Source organism: Plectropomus leopardus, chromosome 7 (genome assembly GCF_008729295.1).
Source record: "Plectropomus leopardus isolate mb chromosome 7, YSFRI_Pleo_2.0, whole genome shotgun sequence".
Lineage (NCBI taxonomy): Eukaryota > Metazoa > Chordata > Actinopteri > Perciformes > Serranidae > Plectropomus > Plectropomus leopardus.
Genome location: NC_056469.1, coordinates 7,115,575 through 7,138,257, shown reverse-complemented (window position 1 = coordinate 7,138,257; position 22,683 = coordinate 7,115,575). Strand labels below are relative to the sequence as shown.

The 22,683-nt window shown below is 41.4% G+C and overlaps 1 protein-coding gene across 9 annotated transcripts in view; it reads left to right on the top strand.

The window, feature by feature from the left end:
- The window catches only part of rims2a (regulating synaptic membrane exocytosis 2a), a 160,418-nt gene that overhangs the window by 98,408 nt on the left and 39,327 nt on the right, over positions 1 to 22,683 (top strand). For all 9 annotated transcript variants that reach the window (XM_042490876.1, XM_042490880.1, XM_042490878.1 and 6 more), the window contains 8 exons: positions 1,576 to 1,706; positions 2,456 to 2,627; positions 3,498 to 3,651; positions 6,112 to 6,180; positions 8,760 to 8,898; positions 9,217 to 9,318; positions 15,088 to 15,273; positions 17,024 to 17,130. In XM_042490876.1, coding sequence (XP_042346810.1) covers positions 1,576 to 1,706; positions 2,456 to 2,627; positions 3,498 to 3,651; positions 6,112 to 6,180; positions 8,760 to 8,898; positions 9,217 to 9,318; positions 15,088 to 15,273; positions 17,024 to 17,130 — 1,060 coding nt within the window. The remainder of the gene's footprint in view (positions 1 to 1,575; positions 1,707 to 2,455; positions 2,628 to 3,497; positions 3,652 to 6,111; positions 6,181 to 8,759; positions 8,899 to 9,216; positions 9,319 to 15,087; positions 15,274 to 17,023; positions 17,131 to 22,683) is intronic.

The window sequence follows — 22,683 nt, the reverse complement described above, 5'->3', positions numbered from 1 at the left end:
ACAGCCTTGACATTTTGCGAAGTATCCACATGTGGTGGTCTGGTGTATTTGCAGTGGGCATATGCAGCTAGCTGCCAGCAGGAATGTTGAATGAGCAAGTACAATTATAAAGTGCAAGTAAACGAGTGTGTGTCAGTATTGTATAGCTGTGTTGCTTTAAGGCCTACCTATTTGAAACTACATACATGGAGTCATGGAAACTGGATAAAATGTTACTGAACATTACAGAAAAAGTTTGAAAGTTTATTGGTAAAAATGTGTGGACACCCTGTAATTATAAAAATACAGTAGGTTTTTAATGTGTGTGTATGTGTGTGTGTGTGTATGTTCATGTGTCTACTCCCTAAAAACTTGCATGTGTCACTTAATTGATTGTAAAGTCAATTATGTTTCTATACTTTAGCAGGCCAATATTGAACCACATGTACTATTATAATAAGAAGAAATTCAAGGGTAATCTTTTCAGATGTATTTCACCAATTCACAGATAGTACATTTTATTTATTTGGCAGGATTTTGGTACTTTGGTGGGCTACACGTTTAGAGATTATTTGGTACAATTTGTTTTCCTGCAAGCCCTCTTCTGTCTGTTTTTGCCTACATGAAAACTATTGAATTGTCTTGAATGCTCTATCTTGCATTGCTGCATGTATAGCTGGTAGTTTTAAATGGTGCAGACCCTTTTCATAATCATATTTTTAAAGAAGTATGGACAAGAACTTAGAAGTTTATTTCTCATTTCATCGACTTTCTTTAAGGCCTCAGTTGGAGTTTATTTCTTCTTCTAAGTGTCTTCCGTTGGGGTCCATACTTCCCTTTTAGTGTGAACTGTCTTCTGTTCCTCTTGCAACAGCATGATTGATTTTTCCATGTCAAAGCCCATTGAATATGAGAGAACATTATGAGCGACAGCATCGTCACTGGTAGAAAGTATCATTTCAACATAGCACACTGTTAATTTGAGAGCATGTTGCCTTTAGCATCTCACTTCAGTTCACTTCAGTTAAAGTGGCATTCAGGCCAAATGCATTCAGGTCCATTTAATAAACAAGGGACATTTTAATATCACTTTGACAACATTTCAACTCAAAGAAAAAGAAATACATACATTATGTGTAAAAAAAACAAACGTACAATACACAGAACTAATCTGTTCATCAAAGGAGGGTCTCTTTAGCCAGAGAGACTAAAAGATAACATCATATATAAAGATTTTGATATCTTACTTTTAGCATTATCATGCCATATTTACATTGATACAGTAAGTCCATGTTTTGATGAGCACTTAAGCTCTGATAAATTGCACCACCACGCATGTGACCTGACATCATCTTAGCAGGGTGACATCTTCCTTTTTCTCCCTGAAGGGTAAATACAGGAGAAGACTCCAGGCTGTAGTCAAAAACTGTCGATTGAGATGAGAGAGGTCTCAATAAAAAAGGACACAAATGCACGTTATAACTTTATTTCTAATTTGATGAAGTCGTCTTCTCCTGCATTCGTCCCTCTGAGTGTTTTATCTCCTGTTGGCCCCGAGTGGTTTCTCAGCGGGCTGTTTCTGCTCTGCCCCTGCAGGTTAAACTGTGGTATGACAAAGTTGGCCATCAGCTAATTGTCACTATCCTGGGCGCCAAAGACCTGCCACCCAGGGAAGATGGCCGGCCCAGGAACCCTTACGTCAAAATCTACTTCCTCCCTGATAGAAGGTAAGAGTAGAAACAGTTACTATTACCATTTAACCCACCCACTCACTTTAAGGTCCAGTGTGTAGGATTAAGGGGTATCTATTTGCAAAACTATGTTTTCATTAGTGTATAATCAACTGCAACTAAGAAACATGTTTTTGTTACCTTAGAATGAGGTTTTTATATCAACATGCGGAGCAGGCCATCTTCCACTGTGTCCACCATGTTTTTTCTACACGACCCCAAAATCGACAAATTGCCATTGTAGTTCTCCTACACGCTTGGCACATGGAAGAGGTTTTAGTTCTGCAACCTCACCGCTATATGCCACTGAATCCTACACATCGGACCTTTAATGTCGCCTCCTGTAATATCACCTCAGGTCAATTGAACATCAGTGGGCCTCACTGACCTAGTGCACATTTTAGAATATGGATTATTTATTAGTGTGGATGTTTTTGAAACATGTGTCATTGTTTTTTTCCATTAGCATCAGGAAAGGCTGTCAGGATATGGATGTGTCTAATTACTCTGTTGGTCATTCAGTGCAGTGTTGTATCTTGTTAAGCACCTCTTTCTTGTGCACTGATGAAGAATGAAGGGAGTGGACATTTTCTGGGAGATAGTACAGTGATCTCACCATGTCATTTTCACCATCGGCATGCCACGGTGATGTGCTCTGTGCTGTGTCGTGTTATTGATCTGTTGTATTCGTGGCTCTCTCCTATCATGGTTGTAAATAAAAACAGTTTGAATTATTGTTCCTCCAGCGACAAAAGCAAGAGGAGAACAAAAACGGTAAAGAAATCCTTAGAGCCCAAATGGAACCAGACCTTTATGTATTCGCCGGTGCACCGGCGGGAGTTTCGGGAACGCATGCTGGAGATCACGCTGTGGGACCAAGCCAGGGTGAGGGAGGAGGAGAGCGAATTCCTGGGAGAGGTAAGAAAATCAAACCCTACCCATCAGGGACACTCACTGACAGTATCTCAGCTAATCCTCTTGGACGGGGTCAAGCCCTTGATAAAGCTCTTGGCCCTTTCAAGGTTTTGGTGGTACAGTCCCTGTTCAACATGGCCAATGTGCTTTGATGTTTTTATTTACTGTGTAAAACCTGTACGATAAATAAACACATCTTGGCAAGACTGAAGGGACTGACTCTGACTGTAACAACTCTGTGAGTGTGTGTTTCTGTTTTTCTTTTATTGAGAGATACTAGTTAGTTTGCATCGACTGTACATAAAGGTGGACGCTGCATCCTCACTTACTCGCACTTTAAAAATTAAGCCAAAATATCCTTATTACAGCCGCTACCATCTTGCACTGGTGACGTCATTTGCAGCAGGAGTATGTGTTGTAGCGATCCCTGCGGTGGAATTCTGGCCCATTTACACATCTGACCAAACGCGAGCAGTGCCATTGAACGCAGGCACAGTGACTGGCACACACAGCTGTCAATTATGACATGCAAGCCTCTTTTTATAGCATTAAATAACTAATAAACACCAAACTTACCAGACCAACACTTGAACATACATTAGGGTGGTAGAAACGACCTTAAGTGACACAAACCATCTTTGAGAAAAATTTATTTGAGGTTTGAGTTTTTCGTTTGACCCATGTCCCATCCACTAACATGGCGAGGGTGAGGTTTATGACCCATACTGCGGCCCCCCCACGGGGGGGGGGGGGTCGATATGTTTTGGCTACACTTTTGGGGAGTTGTCATGTTGTGGATCTTTGTATACAGTCTGTGGTTTTCATGCTTTAGAGTAAAGACAATGTTGACTGTGGCCCTTTTCCTTCTGGCAGATCCTCATTGAGCTGGAGACAGCTCTTCTGGATGATGAGCCACACTGGTACAAGCTACAAACCCATGATGTGTCCTCCATCCCACTCCCACGTGCCTCCCCAAACACACAGCGCAGGCAGCTCCATGGAGAGAGTCCAACACGACGGCTCCAGAGTACGTAACCCCTCTGTCACTGACTCAATGCACAACACACTTCTTAACACTATCTTGATTTCAAACCATATGCTAATCACTGAGTTAGATATATAACTTAATCAAAACCAAAGACATGATATTGTGTGGCTACCTTTTAAAACTTACTTAAAAATCTTGACAACAATTGTACACACAAAGTATAGAAAGCGTGGGTATAAATTAAATTGAAGAATTATTTATCAGTTTTCATTTCGTTGGTGCTACCTGGATGTACACAGGGAGGATTTATCTATACAGGAATTCTTCATCCTTTTTATTCTGATCCTGCAGTGTTAGTACCTGCATAAACCCTTTATGAGAAATTGGGCATAAAATGTGAAATCTTTTGCAGACAAAACATCCAAAGTTTAGGTAAAGCTTCCATAGCACTTAATCTGAGTAAGCAAATTTATATATATTCCAAAGTTACAGTGTTTTTAAAAAGCAAAATTCCCTCTTTTTTAGGGTTTAGACTGTGTACATGGTCACTGTGACTGTTCATGCCAAACTGGGCATTTCTTCCAAAGATGGCATGCAAGGAACACTATGGTAACATGACCACCAGTGAGAAGTAGTCATGTTACTAAAGTCAGGATGAAGACAAGGTAGACTGAAGTGATTTTAAATTCTTTTAGAAAAGCAAATGTTCAAATTGTCTCCTATCTTGGCTTGGTCCATTTTCAAATTTCTAATAAGTATAAGTTGTAGTTGTTCTTATGTGCAAATAAGGGTCCACATACAGTATACCTCTGGTCCCACTGGTTTTCTGTGGCTGCTTTAGTTTGTTAAGGCTTTAACGGCTGTTCCACTTTATGCATATTTCGTCCTTGTCATGCATGTCACATCAACCTTACTGCTTCTGCTTTCACAGACAAAGGCTCATATTCATACAACTCAGGTAAAAGCCCCCTGCTCTCCCAGGAAGTGCTGCTCTTTGGAGCATCTGAGTGTTCTCTGTCCATGCATCCTTATGCCCCGATTCTCCACCCCCTCTCCCATGAAGGATGCATGTCTCTGCTGCCTTACATGGAATTCAACGAGGGGAAGCTGGTGTAAACTTTACACGGCTTGTTTGAAATCCACTCAGGGTATCAGACACGTGCACACTCCAGGGAAACAGAGATTTAGGACACAGTGGTCTCTCCCTCTATGTGTATTCACCTGTGAAATATCTCACAATCCCATCCTGCAACCCAAAACCGTTTCCTGCAAAATGTGATGTTTCAAAAACCCAGGCTATCTGCCAGTCCTGGCAGGCACAGTATATTTTGCTTTTGACCACTTGCTTTTCCTCTGTGATGCATTTTTTTGTGTGTGCCCACTACCAACATTCCCCATTTAAGAATGCACACAATACTTATGGCACACTTGCAGCCCATTCTACTGTGTTTGTGTTTGTGTGTCTTGATTGTGGATATGTTTTCAAAACTGTAAAGGGAGTCATTAGATCTGTTGCTGGCGTGATACTTTTCTTAATGTTCCAAAATAGAAATGGAAAGAAGAATGTTTTGATGAACTTTATGTATTATTTCCTAGCATAGTATTTCCTTTAACCATATCCCCAAATAGCTCATTTTATGGCCCTTCTCCCACCTCTGTTACATTCTGTGACCAGATACTGGTTAACATGCTGTAGACGACCATACTGTAGCCCGTGCTATGCAGGGCTGATTCACTGCACTGCTTCAACTAGACACTTAAGGCTTGCTCGCTTCTCCAACCAGGATGATTTTCTGGGCGTTGTGTAAGTGTGAGGTGAAAGAGCTGACAGCTGTAAAAAGTCTCCAGCCAACTGAGATGAGAGGTTGGGAGCGGCACTGCCAGAGTGCAGCACTTGTCATTTCTGATAAAGCACACTTGTCCAGTTGATTTAAGTTGACTGAACGGTGAAGATGGGGGGGGGCTTGGGGGGGGGGGGTCATACTTTAAAGAAAGGGGACAGAAAGGGGTGATAAGGCTACTGGGGGAGATGAAGACAGAGCTGTTAACGCTATATCACTCCTCCCACCCCCGCCTTCACATGTAAATTGAATGATTGAATGTATCATTCAGAAGTGCCACAGTTGAGATGAAGAGAGATCTGCTGTTTTTTGTGGAAGTGGAGCAGTGAAATGCAGCATTATTTGTTACAGCTGACACATATTTTTCACATATATTATCTCAAATGTTCTCTTGAGGGACTGTTTGTTGTATTTGGGAGGTGCAGTGATGTGAGCACATTGGGTGAGCGTCTTATTGGATTCCATTATAACCTTCAGTTTAAGATTACAGTCAGACCAGGGAGGCATAATACAAAAAAATGGGTGAATAAATAAATGAGGGAATGAAAATGACTTCTTCCTCTTCCCCTCATCTCTCTATTTCTCTTCTCATTCAATACCGCACCCCCTTGTCTCTTCTGTGTTTTCCAATGTTTCCTTCTGTCTCTTTATTTTGAAGGATCCCAGAGGATAAGTGACAGTGAGATCTCAGACTACGATTGTGAAGATGGTGTTGGGGTAATAACAGGTAATATATTAAGGTCATGTTAACACTTATGAGTGCATGGAATTGTTCCACTATAGTCAGTTTGGAGGTTAAGTGACAAATAGTTGCTTTTGTTTAATGGGATGTTTCACCAGGCCGTATTGTAATTTTTTCAAAACAATTTTAACCTAAACTACTACATGTCGGCATCCGTCAAATGGTTCCAAGGCCTGAGCAGCTTACAGTACTGTTATATATCATATTAGTGGAGTGAAATGCTGCAGCTCATCAGAAGCAGCAGCATAGTGAGGGAGCACTGAGATTTTGTCTGCCTCTGCACTGCTAGTTGCTGTTCTGCTGTACTCACTGAGGCTCCAGCAGCACGCCCACGCTGCACATCAGAAAAGGAGAAGCTCTGCTCTGCTGTTACCAGCCAGAGAGCCAGAGAAAAAGGCAGAAAGAAAGACTGAAAAGTACTTGAAATGTGCCTACATAAAAAAAAAATCAACCTCGAAAGAAATTATGCTGAAATAGGTGGCAAAGCCATAGCAAAAAAAGGCTTGGCTAGCTGTATTTTTTCTCATGCAGACGATAATGCTGTCAAGCATAATGCTCTTTGCCATCCTCTTTCAATTAAAATCGGCCCTCTATTTTTTTCTTTTACTCCAAGACCACAGAAATTGTGCTGACATTGTTTGCAGGAAAGCTGTTGGTAAATTGCAGGATAAAGACAGCTGCCTGCACTGTTGATTTAGCATGTGGTTATGTTACACATCCTCAGTAGCCGATACAGGCCACAGCGAAGAGGAGAGGGAAAGAATGTGAGACATAGAGATGAAATGCTTATGATAGAGAAGAGAATAGATTTAGATACTGTAGCAAACGCCTGTCAGGCAGACAGACAGATAGACAGAAAATCAGCCTGAGCTTGCTGATGATACTGTAGCGGAGGGAACTCCCCCTCCAGCCTCTTTAACATTCTCATCAGCCCCTCACTGCCTCGCCATGCCAGTCACCTTCACTTCATTCACAGTGAAGGGAAATACCCCTTTCTTCAACTCTGGTCGCACCCTCCTCTTTGCACAAGCTCCTCCACATCTCACTTTACCCTGCAGTCTTTACATTAAACTGCTGACACAAACATGTTTTCTTTGCATTTTATTTTATGTACACTTACTGCCAGGTCTCTAATTGTCAGTCAGTACAGTACAGCGGGCGTTTTTCAGAAGTGAGCTTCACTAGTAATTACTGCACAGGTTATGCATGTGTAATCCTATTCAAAGTGTGATATCTGTTTGTTATCTGTCTGTTAACTGGACTCTTTTCTTTCTGGACGCAATAGAATTTCAAAAGTGAAAAGTCAAATTTTTATCATTTGTACAGCACATTTAATCTTGCTTTGACCCTCAGTCCTGTTCCCCACTTCTGTTGTGATCCAGCCCACCCCTCTAATTAAATCCTATTAATTGTCAGTAAAGGTTCTCCCCTTTATATGTGCTAACAGACAGACTGTACTCATGCATGTCAAGAGGAAAAGATTTAATTTGGCCCTGCATGGAAGTTGATTGCTGTACTGCAGGAGGCTCTGTGCTGGAGCTGTTGTTTAGAAATCGCAGATGTGTTCTTTGTTAAGTCCAATCTCCATCACAATGAAGCAAATATACTGTTCATTTCTTCTTCTTCTTCTTAGCTTTTTTTTTAATAAGTTCCCCTATACAATGATCGAAGTACAGTACGTGGCAATGTACTATTCGGAATTTCAGAGCTTGCATCCACTTATAGTCAGGTCGACTCATTTAGTTTGAAATATTTTAATAGGTTATTTTAACTATTATGCCCAGCTACCTCCCATCAAAAAGAAACTCATATTTATATGTCAAACTTCCTTAAGTGAAGGTCAACATTTCTTTAGCATTGCCTCCAATTTTTACTACCTTTCCTTCTTTTCCAACTTTTGATTCAGGGTTTTCTTTAACTCATTTCACTGTGCTATACACTCTATTGAATATCAATCAACTTTAATAGTGCTAAGCATTGACCTTAACCAAGGCTGCTCGCCATGTCTGATTATCGGTTAATGAACTCTTTCAAGTTCAATGGACTAATCAGTCTTGCAGAAAAAATTCATTATAATGTTTCTGATTTTTTAAAGGCTATTTTCATGTTTAATGCACAGTGTTAACACAGCAGATGAATTCCACCTTTATTGAAACTTAGTCCTCATTTTTGGAATATAGAGACTCAGCATAATGAAAATATGTGCCCGTGCAGATTAGCATTTAACACAAGTTTTATAAAGTTTGGTCTGTTTCTTCTACGTTATTACAGGATGGAGTTTAACTAGATCTGTGGTATTAGCTGTCATCACCTTTGATTTTCATGTGCTGCAGATTTAGCAATATCACTCTGTCAAAAATACAGAGAATTCACAAGGTGTCAAAGTGAAATTTGCACAGAGATTTAGTGTGACTTTTGTATTTGTCTTGTAATGTAAAGTCCACTGCTGCAGTGTTTTTGGTTTTAGAGTGTTATAGGAGAAAGATTTCAAAACCCCCACGACCTCTCTCTCTTCATTGTGTCCCTCCATCCCTCCCTTTCTGAATCCATTCTTGTCTTCACAGACTACCGGCCAAATGGCAGAGACTTCCAGAGCTCCACATTGTCTGTCCCTGAGCAGGTGATGTCGTCCAACCACTGCTCTCGGTCGGCCGATATTAACCGGGCGCGGTCGCGCTCTCCCAGCGTTCCCCCACCCTCCAGGTAACTAAAACTCAGACTGCCATTGGGGTTCATTTCTCTTTACACTGTTTTGGTTTCAATGTTGATGTACTTAACACCCTGTAATATCTTTTACAAACAAATCTTGAAAGAGGACGCCTTAATTTCCATATGTAGGGATCCTCAGGGATTAGGGATAATACTGCCTTCCAAGTGCTACATTGCCCCTATGTAGGATGCTGTATTTCTCACAGTTACTCTTATATAAACACAAGGCGATGTGCCCCCTGGCCATTGGGGGGCAGTGTGTGTGGTGTGTAAAGTACATGAGGGGTGATCCAGTCCACTTCTGTCACACAGCAGAAGTCTGGACCCAGCCTTTGACCTTAGGCCTTCTCAGTACAGCTCCTCCTCTAGAGTGGACCACCACAGTGTGTCTGAAGATAACTACTCACCGGACAGGTACACACGCACACTCCAGCTTACACTTGTGTGCAGTAGATGCATGTACATATGCGGGCATGCATGAACAGATGCTGACAAGCACAAGTGGGGGCTGTTGAGTAGACATGCAGGGAGGTGTTTATGCACGCATACACTTATGCACGATGCCGTGTGCCTTGAACTCTGTGGAATCTGGTGTTGTGTGTGGGTGCTTTGAATCTTTCTTGTACTATTGCCTTTAAAGAGCAACTTTTTCCACTCCTTAGAAATATTTGATCAGAATATTTTTAATCTGATACAGAGGTGTGATACCTTACTTGCTTCCGCTTACTTCCTTTGTCATGTATATAAAAATATTTCTCCAGACCTTGTAAAGAGGACTGTTATTGTAAAAACAAAAAAGCACAGCATATAGCCAATAAACCACATAAAGGCAAAAATGAATATAAAATCCTACACAAACACCAGACTCGGGTAAGACTGCACTGCGTAAGAGGAGTAATTACCAATTAAGTTTTTCCATCTTATATTCAGGTGGCTTAAATTAAGCAGACAGCATTTGGAACCAGTGCTGCAAATGCTGCATACAGTATACATTATTTGCATGTATATGACTATCTTTATGGAAAAGGTGTTCAAGGGGAAGTGGTCAGTTATCCTCCATCAGCACTTATTTTCTGTGAGGGTTGGAAAATGTTGCTCCAAGAGTCCAATCATAGCCTTGGCACTGCCAGGCCGCAGCTACTTTCCCAAGTCCAATTAACTTTATTTGATATTTCTGAGGCTTGGCCTAAATCAGTGTCAGACGCAGAAAATGCACTTATCTAAATTGTCTGGGACAGTGCTCACTTGAGTGTATTTCAGCTTCTTTAATTAACGGCGTCCGGTTATTTATTGAAAACAGTTCAAAATGACACAGGAAATGAGTCATGGAGAACTTGGAATTGTACCAGAACTCTGACAATATTTTTTAAAAATCCCCTCTGGAATTTGCATAGCTTTTTGTGAGTCTTATGCTTTTTAAAAAATGTTTTTCTTCTTCTCTGTATTTTCCAATTTTTTTTAAAATGTGTCTGTAAAAGGAGAAATCCTCTGTAATGTGCATGGTCGTAAGTTGTTTAATCATTCAGTAGAAGTGGCACCAAGCGGGTTTAGGTGTTTGGACTGTGCTGTTGTTCTTTCCTGTGTGAATGCTGCTGGTGTGTTCGGTGTACCACTTTCATCTGTCTGTGTGGTGAAGCTGAGGAAGACATCTCCCCACCATCCGATTGCTCAGCCTCTCTTATCTTCCTCGCCTGTTCTTTCCTCTTTGAAACTGTTACATCAACCTTTCCTATGAGCTTTCTCAGTCTCTTTGCATCCTATGTCTTTGAGAAATCTCTCGTTCTCTCTCCCTCGGTTTCCTCACACCTCCATCTGTCTGCCTATGATTCTGTCTATCTCCAACTCTTTCTTTCTCTCTCCTTTCCTCCTCCTCCTCTTCCGCTTCTTCCTCGGCGCCATCTCAGATCCATCTCTGTCTTCTCTCCTCCCTCCATGTGGTTGCAGCCATTTTCTCACCCTACCTCGAACCAGACATACTCAGCCTATTGATGATCCTCAAAGGGACCCCAGGTAGAATTTTACCTGAGCATGCATGAAGCCCCATCTCTGCACTTTCCCAGCACAATACCCCTCCACTGTGACCTTTCTCATTTGGGTGTTGAACACATGGCACTGACACTATGGCCTGTTTTCTATCACTGTAAGAACCTCACACTGTAGTAGTCACTTGACAATTATGTCCACTACACCTAACTACGCTGTGTTGACAACATCACACAACTTTGTTTTTGGATGCAGTGACAAGGCTGTTTTGTATTACCTGGCCATTGTCAATGCCATTGGTGTTGTGTTGTGTTAAGTATATATTTCTTCTGCACAAGATAAAATATATACATAATGTGTGTTACTTTCCAGTAGTACAGTATATTGAGAAAATGAGTGACTCTGTGGCCATACACTTCATCCATCCAGTATTAGCTTATTCTCTCTTTTCATCATCTCAGTCATTCTCATAGAAACATCTCTCATTTTGCTCCAAAGATGTACCATGTGAGCAAGTGTGATTCCTCAATGAGCAAATTCCTCATTTGTTTTTTTGATTTATTCCTCCAAAAGAGTGACTATGGCAATACTGAAAATGGATAAGTATTCTATGCTTGTGAAGTTTTGTCCAGCAGAGGTGGTTTCTCCTGCAAACATGTTGATATATTCATTGTGTGGTGTATGTTAGCCTTCAATTACATGTAAACACTTTGGATCTGAGCAGACAGAGTGAGTCTATAATGGGAAATACAGAAAGTGAACTACAATTTTTTTTCCATTGCAGGGTTTTTTTTTTCATGTTACTTCCCCTTTTTCTGGAAAAATCTTAAATTCTGACCAGTTGTGATATTTTTTCGCCAGCCGCAACCATCGCGTGTACCCAATCTGCCGAGAGGAAGCAGTCAGGTTACTGCGTTCCACTAGGATGGCCCGTGCCTATTCTGAGGGCGCCTACTCCTCCGACTATGACTACGAGAGGTATTGACATGCACGGCTGCTGCATCTGTGCATCCGCCATCTTGTGGTCTCTTCAAGTTGTCCCACGTCCGTCTTTAATTTATCCGTGATCGTACATGTGATGACAGAAAATGATATCCTGTCTGATATCGGTTTTTGTTACAGTGTCATCACAGCTCTGAAGTTGCGTAAATGTGAAACAATAATACACAACTGCCTCAGTATTTTGAGGCTCAGAGCTCTATGTGTTGCTGATGCCAGCTCTGTGTATCCTGGTTGTTGAGTAAAGTGCTGGTCAGCACCTGACTGTCTCCTCATGGATGTCCTTGTTTATGTACCCATGTACGTTCTACCAACAGCAATATGTTGATCAGTTATGTGTGTGAATTTTAGTGTTGTCCCTCTTTACATGCCTGTGGCAGCTGCTTATTGCTCACCAATGGCATCTCTGATGCATTGCTCTGGGCTGCACAGTAGCTTTGTAAATTCTGTGTGTGCCCTTTGGCTTCTTGTGTCTGGCCAGAATAGGCTGCCAGGCCGTTCCAAGCACCCATAGAAAGGCCTGCTGACACCCATCCATCTCCAGGACCCACGCCAGCGTCCTGGTGCACCAATAAAAAGAAAGAACTCACATCACCCCCCCTCCAGAGAAACACTGTAAATGACTCCACTTTTCCCCCGTCTTCAATCTTTTTACCCGCTGCCATCTGGCTTTCAGTCAGGAATAACGTGACGTTTGTGCCATTTCTCTCCTCTCCACGAGGAAAAAAGTGATGAGTCCTCAGAACCCAGCCCGAGAGCCTGACTGACTTTATTAAAGTGTCACAAAGTTTCCCTGAGGCCCAGCTTGGCTCGACTTCAGGCTCAGCCTATAGCCTAGATAGCCATTAACAAGAGCCCTCTGTCTTCTTCTCTCTCCCTTTCTTTCTGTCTGAACCGTCAGAGAAAGGAAAGTAGCTAGCATGTCCACAGTGGTTATCCACAGAGGAATGGAATAGATTTCCCTCCTCTCCTCATACGGATACAGTTTGTTTCTGTCGGCACCCAGACAGCGTAAAAGCAACACTGAAAAGTGAAAAGAAATGAGGGCAGAAGAAAGAAACAAAAAGCAAATGGAAGAGGAAAGGGAGACAGAGATGGGCCTTTTGGCAAGTGTCTTAGTTTAGGTGATTTCCCCTCAGAACATGAGAAAATGTTTTTCATGGTTCTCTTGTTTAAGTGCATCGCCCCAGAGTGTACCTTGAGTGGGTCAAAGCCTGCAGCGTATACACATCAAAACAGCAGCCTTTCTAAGTACAGACAACTAATACTTTGGACTTAGTTTGAATCCAGTAAGAGTATAGTGTGCAGTGCTATACCAAAGTGCAGTATGTGTATGTTGTGACTGTTTCCATCAAATTACGACTAATAAGAAGTTTTCTGGTAATTGACATAACCTATACATTACCCATAAATCTCTAGCACAGCAAGCTCATGATGTGAAACCACTAATGATTATGCTGACCATCACTGTGAACGACCGTAGATAAAGAATGTTAAAGGCGACTTTAGGTCACTGACTGATGAGCATTTGTTTTGCTATTGCAGCCGAAAAGGACATCTCCTCTACTGGACAATTTTTCATACTGCAAAAAGCTACAGACACCACAAGACTCTGACAAGACTTAATAATTATACAATTTCAATGACTGAAAAGAAGTATTGTTTTTATTCAAAACTCAAATTGTGAACAAAGTCAAGATTCAGAAGAAATCTTTTGGTGTCTGTTAGGCATAATGGATGCAGCTCACACCTATTTGTATTGTGCAGACCTCAACATGTCTCCTGTGCTTTACAATAACAAAATGGTATGATGGTTTAGTTTAAAAAAGGTTTGTTTTATTAAGCATAACATTTTTGAAAGGCTTAAGATTTTAAAAATTCAGAAAAAGATCCTTAATGATTTCACAGTTTGCATGCTTCTGTACTCGTTACAACTCATGTCTAAAGGCCAAGTTGAATATTTCCTTCACTTTTCATGATGTGATGTAGTTTTATGAAAATGCATTTTCTTCTTCTTAAGAAACCTCACCTGCTTTTTTCCTCCAGCTCTTCAGATCAACACGATTTTCCTTAATCCTCACTGTGCCAAAAAATACCTAAGATGGCTGTGCATTTTTCAGAAAAAAACAAAACAAAAAAACAGACATAACAAACCAAATGTTAAGATACACTTCACTTTTCCCTCACATTTCACTCTACCTCAGACAGACTGCAAGTGAACACTCATCCACCATGTACAGAGAGACAGCACACAGTCCCCGCCACCTGAGGACCTCACTGTTAGTTCACTACAGGGACCATAAACCACACAGGATCCACCTATCCCTCTGTCCATACTGTCTACCTTTAAAATTAAGCAATTCAGCTGCTAATGGAAAATAAAAGATAGAGTTGTAATATTATAAAAAGAAGTAAAGACTTGCATGTAAGTTGAACCACATGTATATTTCATGATTTCCACAGTGCTCATTGCACATTTTAGATGTCGTGGTACGAAAATGTCAACTTCACATGCAATTCCACAACACTGATTTAGGTTTTCCAGCCGAACCAGGTTGGCTTTAAACATTTAAGTGCTGTCTACTGTTCTCCAAGAGTTGCTGAATACCATTTGTCACGTTAATGGACCGTACCTGTATTTTTGCTTGTTTTTATTCAATTTACTGCAAATAATATATCCTCGACATTATGGCAGACCAGTTTCCAAAGCGGCTGAGTATTTTAAAAATATTTTTTAATTTGTGTTTTCTACTCTAAAGTATTAATATACATTTATTTCAATACAGGATGAAAATCAGCTCATGGAGATGTGTTTGTCAGTCCATGACAGTCAATATCCTGCCAAATGCGGATTCAGAAATCTGCATCCACAATATAGTGCAAATGTAGTGCAATGTAACCATAACTAAAGAACGCATGATGTTAATTCTGTTTGCTTTCTTTGAACAAGTGTCAAGTTAATTCCTGTACAACACAGGTGGAAAAAAAACCTATACTAAGGTATAGTATGTGATTTGTAGTAAATGAGTTAAAATGAGCAAAAAGAAAACAGGTATGTTATTTAAAAACATGCACTTTCGAGGAGTTTCGAGGCTGCAGCAAACTTCTTTTGCCCTCCATACTGTCCACCCTGCCAGCATACTGTCCCTGCCCTACTGGGGCTTCACTGAGTGCCTGCCTATCTCTCAATAACCTCTGTAGGAACCACGGAGCCATGGATAGACACGAGTATCACAGCAGGTCCCGCTCTGCAGACCAGCGGCCCACTATAGAGCGCCCCACATCCCGCTCGCGCTCCACTGAACGCCCCCACGACTCTTCGCTCATGAGGTCCATGCCGTCTCTGCCATCTGGGAGGTCCGCCCCCCCCTCACCTGCCTTGACGAGGTGTGACCCAGATTGGAGACGTTAACCAGTTTAGCCCAGGAGCAGCCTGGGGTTTTAGTTGTACAATCATTTCCCCGAGGCACAGCTACTCTGGAGGGAGAAATAATTTAAACATTAGCTTAAAACATCAATAAGTACACTAAAAAAACTTGAGCATTATTAGACCAAAGCTCAGTGACTGCATTTAGGCTGCTAACTGGAAAAATGCAACAAAGACAGACAGAGGTCTTGAAACTAAGATAGTTAGAACAGCTGCCAGGCTAGCTATTTAGCTTAACCACCTAGCTTTATATTAGGTTTCTTAGATAAGTAGTCTGCTGATTTCTTGTCACTAACAGATTAATCAAAAGACAATGTCATTGTTTTTTTCATATATATATATTATGTTTTGACAGTTGTCTTTTTTGTCTTGCTAATCTAGAAGTTGAGCTACTAGCTACAAGATAACTACTTCGGGAAAATCTCTGTCTCTTATTCTCCGACACTAAGGTTTACTTCAACCAGTGTGATTATTGGTGCCCTCAGAGCAGCTCTACCTCTGCTAAATGTTTGCATAACCAGAACCTTTGTAGAATTCAGCCAGTTCAGACCCCGTCCCATGAGCTCCCACCCACCCCAAGCCTGACTAACTCACAGAATGAACAAGAAAATACCACATCACTACCACCTACCTCCCACCCCTCCCAACACCCTGCTTCCCTGCCTCACCTCACTTCACCCCACCTACCTCCCCCTCACGACTTCCCCACCACCCACCCAGCCACTTTCTGTTTTGTCCCCAAAAGCACCGGTGCTGCATTTTCTTTACACATGTTCCAGGCACGACAATCCTGACACCGTAGATGGCGTGCTGATGTTTTCATTTGGAACACACTGCTCATACGCTTGTGTGAGTATAGCAGTGATGGGCCAACAGTTTTTGTTGTTGTTTTTTTTTTTTTTTTTTACTTTGATTTCATTACTAACATCAAGTGATGCCGTTTATCCTGTGATGGCATTTGTTCTTTTCTTCTTTTGTTTTGAGTTGAAGCCTTTTGGGGGCAGTCTGAACGCATGGTCGCACTGGTCTGCTGTCTCTGCATTGAACTCTTCTCTCCTTGCAGCTTGATGAGTCGACTGTACATGCGATTCACACCTGGCATCTTTTATTGCAGCTCAGTTCCCTACAGTTGATGTATCCCTCCACTCCCATGCCATGTGCCAAACATCATTGCTGTGTGCATCGGTTTTACACTTGGAGATCCAAAACACTATGTAGATTTCTCATAATCAGCAAATGCTCTTTACAAAGTTACAAAATGCAAAGTTTTTACATCATGTTAAAGTATGTCATGCTGTGCTGTTTACATGGAGATAAATTCTGTCACATAGAAATTTTAGCAACAAATAACAAAGAAAAACAAATATATTTTTGTTGGACATTGTTACAATCACTGTCACTGATTATCTCCAGTTGGGCCAGACAGTGACACATAGCTAAACATGTAAATATGTGATCTAACATATATGCTAATTTAAAATCTGAGTCAGTTAAATGAGTTGTCAGTCTCCCATTGTAGTAGATAGCTTTATCTTTTTTTGTTAAGCTTTACCTTCTGCAATCAAATTGATAGCTTTTCCCTTTCATGAAAATTCCTTTACTTTTTTTCACACTGTGATGTGGGTGCATCATGGCCTGGCCCTGCATCCGCCATCAAATCTTGTCCTAATTTGTGTCTCACCTCATTGTCCACCACTGTTTGTTATGTAGGGCGCATCCTCGTAGTGGATCAGTCCAGACCAGTCCCACCAGTACCCCTATGTCCAGTAGACGAGGACGGCAACTTCCCCAGCTTCCACCCACGGGCAAAGACAGAAGTAAGTCACCTGGATGCTTCCTATTTGTATTACGGGGTTACTGTCTGTGAAGGGACGCACAGACATTTCTGTTTAGAACCTTATAATGAACTAGTTTTGATTTGTAGGCCCAACTGATTGGGGCTGAGGAATACACTTGGTTTCGCAGCAGCTGCTGCAAACTTCACTTTTGACTGAGACAGAAAAGACTGTCATGTGCTGACAAAATCTCAGTATAAGCTGTAGATCATATCGTGTACGCAAAGGGATTTTTCTTTGTTGTTTTATGTTTCATTGGTGTTTACTTTTGCCTTCCATCCATAACATCTCTGCTCGGTTCCTTTTCCATTTCTCTCTCAGAAGATGGAGACGAAGGAACAGAGCCTTGTGAAGGTCTGTACCAGAATGTATGGGTTTAGTCTGTCAGACTGGGCGTGCTGGTTGAGCGGCACCTCACTCTGAGGGCCAAAACCCTGTCTGCAATGGCGGATGGCTGGGTTCACTGGAGGCTAACTCTGTGCTCCTTGAACCCTCCCTCTGTTGCAGCTGTGTTTAACGTACAGTTTGGATGTCCTGTGCCGTCGTGTTGTACTAACCTGTAGGCCTGTCTGGGTTCTTCTGTTAGTTGTACCAGTGTTGTGTTCAGATATTTTTGTATATGTCTGGGACTTTCCGAGTTATTTTAACTATTTGGACTGCTGAGATACCTCACCAAATGCTTTACTTTGGGGTAAATTTAAGGCTTTGAGCTGCGATTAAGGCACAATAGTTTGAATGTCTTCACAACTACAAAGTGACATTTGAGATCCTATTTGTTCCTCAGCACTCCTTTAACAAATGTTTTGTTAATGTGTTGAAGCGACTTGTGACATGTAAGAAGAACTGTGATGAAAGCTGTGATTATTTTACCTGTCTTTGAATCAGACACAGTCAAAAACAAAGGCTGTTGTAGCTCTGCAGTGATTGGAGGGAATGACTGGGTCAAAGATAGAGAGGGGAGAAAAAGCTCAGGCAGTTCTGGAGAACGTGTCAAAGCACTCGTAGAACTCTTTCATCATTGTCAGAGTCCATGAGGGCTTTCCCTGTCTCCTGTACAGCGGCCAACAAGCCCGTCTCTCTCTCTCTCTCTCTCTCTCTCTCTCTCCATCTTCTTCACTCTCTCCTTTGCTTTCTCTCTCGGTCCTGCCCTCCTTCTGTATCTGTGCCATCTTTTTATCACTCTGAAACTCTCTCTGTCTGGACCTCTCCGTTGCTTCTTTTTGTCGCCTTTTTCTCTTTATTCCTGCCCCAATCTCTCTTTCTACTTTTTCTCTTTGTCAGGCAGTTTATCCTCCCCCACTTTGGTTTTCTTCTTTCTTTTTTTCTGTCTCTGTATGTCTCTCTCTTTCTGCCGTACCTTTCAGGACAGTGGCAGTGTGTGGGCAGTGGGTGGAGGTATTGATCTGACCTTGTGCTGCAGCTCCCACTGAGCCGTATGGCACTCAGCTTATGTAATGTAAATGTCAGTGTGTGTGTGTGTGTGTGTGTGTGTGTGTGTGTGTGTGTGTGTGTGTGTGTGTGTGTGTGTGCGCGTGTGCGCGTGTGTGTGGCGTTTTATGGACTGGATCCATGTTATTGCCCCTTGCTGATTACAAAGTAGGGCTTGACGGTGGATAAACTGCTATGGTTTTGATTCGCTGCTATTCATTTGAAGTTCAGTCATACCTCATACTTGAACAAACCTGATTGTCTTGTATATTACCTATTTATGTGTGGCAACTCCTAAGAGGGGACAGGGGAGGAGCTTGGGGCACCTGAACCCCAAAATGGTCACCCAGGTGTGTTTATCTATACAGAAATAGTCTCTAAACCAATGCTGAGGCAATGTGTGTTTTTCCATTTTCTGAAAATGTGTGATGCTGCTGAATTTTCCCCGTTATTCCATGTTTATCCACAATTTATATATTTAAAGTGTATGCTCATAAGGACCTTGTTTTAGTTTCGGATGCGAGTAATGTACGGTACGTGTTGGTGTACTGTACATTCATGCTCAGGCTTGAATGAACGGCCAGACTGTTGGCAGAAACTGGAGTTCCCCACAGTTTCCACTTCCTACTTTCCCATCTGTTTATGTGGCTTGCTTCTGTCCTTTGACTGTGTGGTGCTATTACTCAACACTGCCACTGCTGTAGTGCTGTGTGACTGAGTGGATATAGTGTAAGGTTTCTAAAAAAGCCACATGCTCTTTTTAAATAGTCTATGATCGTTGTGCTCTGACTGATACTCTGCAGGCCAAATGCAGCCGTAAGAGGGTTTTATGTTGGATAATGAGTATGGTAACAAATGCATGGCGCATTTCACCACACATTGTGCAGTTTTATTAACCAAAACTTTTGTGCAGTGGCTTTTATATGTTAACCGGTATTCAGCATCTTAGGGTAATACTGTGTTTGTGTGAATCTGTGGATGTATGTGCATCTGTGTTTGAGCACATACAGAATGAGTTGCCTCATTAATGTGACTTACAGTACCAGTATAGAGTTTCAAAGCTCCATCGTTTCATAAGCCTCCATCTGTCTCTCCTCTAGCAGCAGACTGTGAGGAAAAACCCCAAGGCCCGCCGGTAAATGGGAGGAAAGGCAAGTCCTTTGAATAGTGTGATGGCGTGACTTTGCTGTGCGGGCTTTCTCAGTGAACACAAGTGTGTGTTCATGTTTGACATTCACTAGCATCTGTGAATCTCGATACTTTACTGCTCTTGGTGACTCCTCCTTCTTATTTGCCATAGCGCATTTATATAGTTCCCTTTGTTCACATTTCATCTATTATATAGATTGAGTGTGCTTCGTTGGTATTGAGTTGATTTGGATTGATCAAATTACAGAGCTGTATGTAGCTGAAGCTGATGTTAATATGTACAGAGTGCTGTCAATGTGATCTCTGCTGGTCTGTCTCTTTCTGACTTCAGTACGCCCAAATCTGCCGTCTACTTTAATAGAAATTCATTCTGCTCAGCTCCACCTCACAAAGACAGAACTCTCTATTTCCATTGTGAAATTGCCAATCATTTTAATTAGACATGGATTATTGAACACGCGTGCACGCACACACACACACACGCATACACACAGACACTCACACTCTGTACAGTACTTCCTCAAGATTCAATCATACATAACTCATGTTTATAGCAGTTCTTTGCTATTTCCTCACCAAAAATAGCATAGATTATTACATCTCAACAAATAATAATTTAGTGTGGTATTTCATGAATTTTGTGCACTTTGCTACTGAAGCACTGCAGAGTCTAATCTCTTGTCAGAACCTTACAAACTGTTACCTCTGTCGACCAGCAGATGGAGCAAAGTCCATTATCTTTAATGAGGAGCTGTCCATGTTTGCAGTGCTGAAGTGGCACAGAGGTCTTTTTCTCCCTTGCCAATCGTTACACTTGCCTCTGTTATCACTGCACTAATATAGCCTATATATAATGGTTGTTACATGTAAAATGTACATTTTGAGGTAATTTTTTTGCACATTTTGTGCAGGGTTATATAAAATTTCCTGATAATCCGATTGATAATCCAGGGTCTCTAAGATTCCTTTAGTGTACAAACCTGTGTGTGTGTGTGTGTGTATGTATATTTTTGTGCGTGTGTGTGAATGTGTCTTGCTGTAGAAGTGACATGGGAGGACCAGCAGCGAGGGCTAAATGGCTCTTTGTCTGATGGAGGGACACAGCCACAGCCCTCCCTCACTGGCACAGGTTGGTTGGTATGTGTGTTGACTTCTGACACTTTAAAAACCACATTTCACTTTGATAGAGTATTAGACTTGTTTCTCAATCAGTCCTGTGAGTCCATGAACAGTAACCAACTCACTGAATCTGTCCCAGTGTTTGTTGTGACAGTGTAGTCACAACAAAAGGAAAAATTGCCCATCAGGGACAAATAAAAGTTGCTTTCCTACCACCTGACTGTAGCATCAATGCATGACTGTGATGAAGTGGAGCTTACTTATGGATTAGCAAATACCAATTCTTATGAAATGAAACCTCATCTTTCAGGTTGTGTCATAGGACACCACAGCAAATGCTATTAAAGGTCCATATTGTGAAGACTTTCTCAATGAAGAGCACCCATCAACTGTTATTTGTATTCGAGTAAAGTACTGAAGCTGCTTACTCAATTATTAATATGTTAACTCAGGTTGTCACTTTAGAGAGGAATGATTTTTACACCAGGTGTCACATAAAAAATGACAAAAATTTTAAACCAACCACTCTGTATTGATACTAACAATGGTGATTCATGTTGTCCTGCATACGTATTTTAATTTCTGAAAATTAAGGTTTTAGAGTCAACCATCTGCTGGAAGATGTGCAGAGAGCCATGTTTTTGAAACCTTCCAGGTGAAAAATCAAGCGCTAATGATCATAGGACTTAAGACACATTCAGAGAGAATATTTAGAATAGCTTTCTAGAATGTCCTTAAAGATAACTTCTTGAGAGCTGCCTTAAAAAGACTTTTCATCACCACGTTTGTAAAATAAGAGTGAAATTCTTCTTGTGAAGTGTTAGTTGTAGAGCAAGGAAAGATAATCAGTTGTTTCGTATTCATTGACTCATATAAAGGTTCACACCTTCAAAATCTAAAAAATATTCTACCAAAGTGATCTGTCATTGAAGAGTTTTTCCGCGCTGTCTTTCACAGTTTGTGTGGATTGCAGCCTCACCAAAGTCAGACCTGGACAAAGTGCAGTAGCAGCTGGATGTTAGAAAAGCATATAATGCAAGGAGAGCTCACTTTATACGTTTTTAATTGGCCAGCAGAATGATTTTAATGATGATGAACATGAGGTTACACAGGTCAGCCTCTGGATGGCGTCCTTTTGTTTTCTTGCCTCGACTGCCGTGGTGTGGTTTTGCAGTGCAGCATGGAGCTGATGATTGTAGACACTCTGATCTCTTCATCATCACTAAATGTTTGAAAAGTGATTTATTTTATTACCCTAAAAAAGAAAAATGTGTCACACTGTCACACTAAATTTAATTAAGTTTGATGAGACGCTTACATACACAGATGTACTGCAGGACAGCATGAAATGTGTTGCCAAGGTAATGACACCACAGGTGTCTTGCGGTGCTGTGTTGGCTTAATGTACTTCCATGGAAACAGGTCTTCACCTCCCTTTCAATTAAGACACCTTGGCTTATGCTCACCTGTTATGTGTTATGGCATGATATTTGCTGTGATGGCTTGACAGGCAACTTATTTTAAACACTTACATAGTTACATGTTAAACAAAGACAGAAGAAAAACAGCACAAGTAGTTATGTCTCTGCAGCTACTGATTCTGTGTGCATATTAACTGTGATCTCCTTAACTACTAGCATATACGTAAGTGTATGTAATATTGGTGTTTTGGGCTAACAAGGCCCAGTGGATCTCCAGTTGGACATCGGACATAGCCATAAAGTCTCTGCCTCCCACTGCCTGAGATTCAAGCTGTAATGAACTTTTAGTCAGTGTGGTCATTAGACAGTCTCTCACTTTCTCCCTCTAATGTTTTTCAGCCTGTGTTTCTCTTTAACT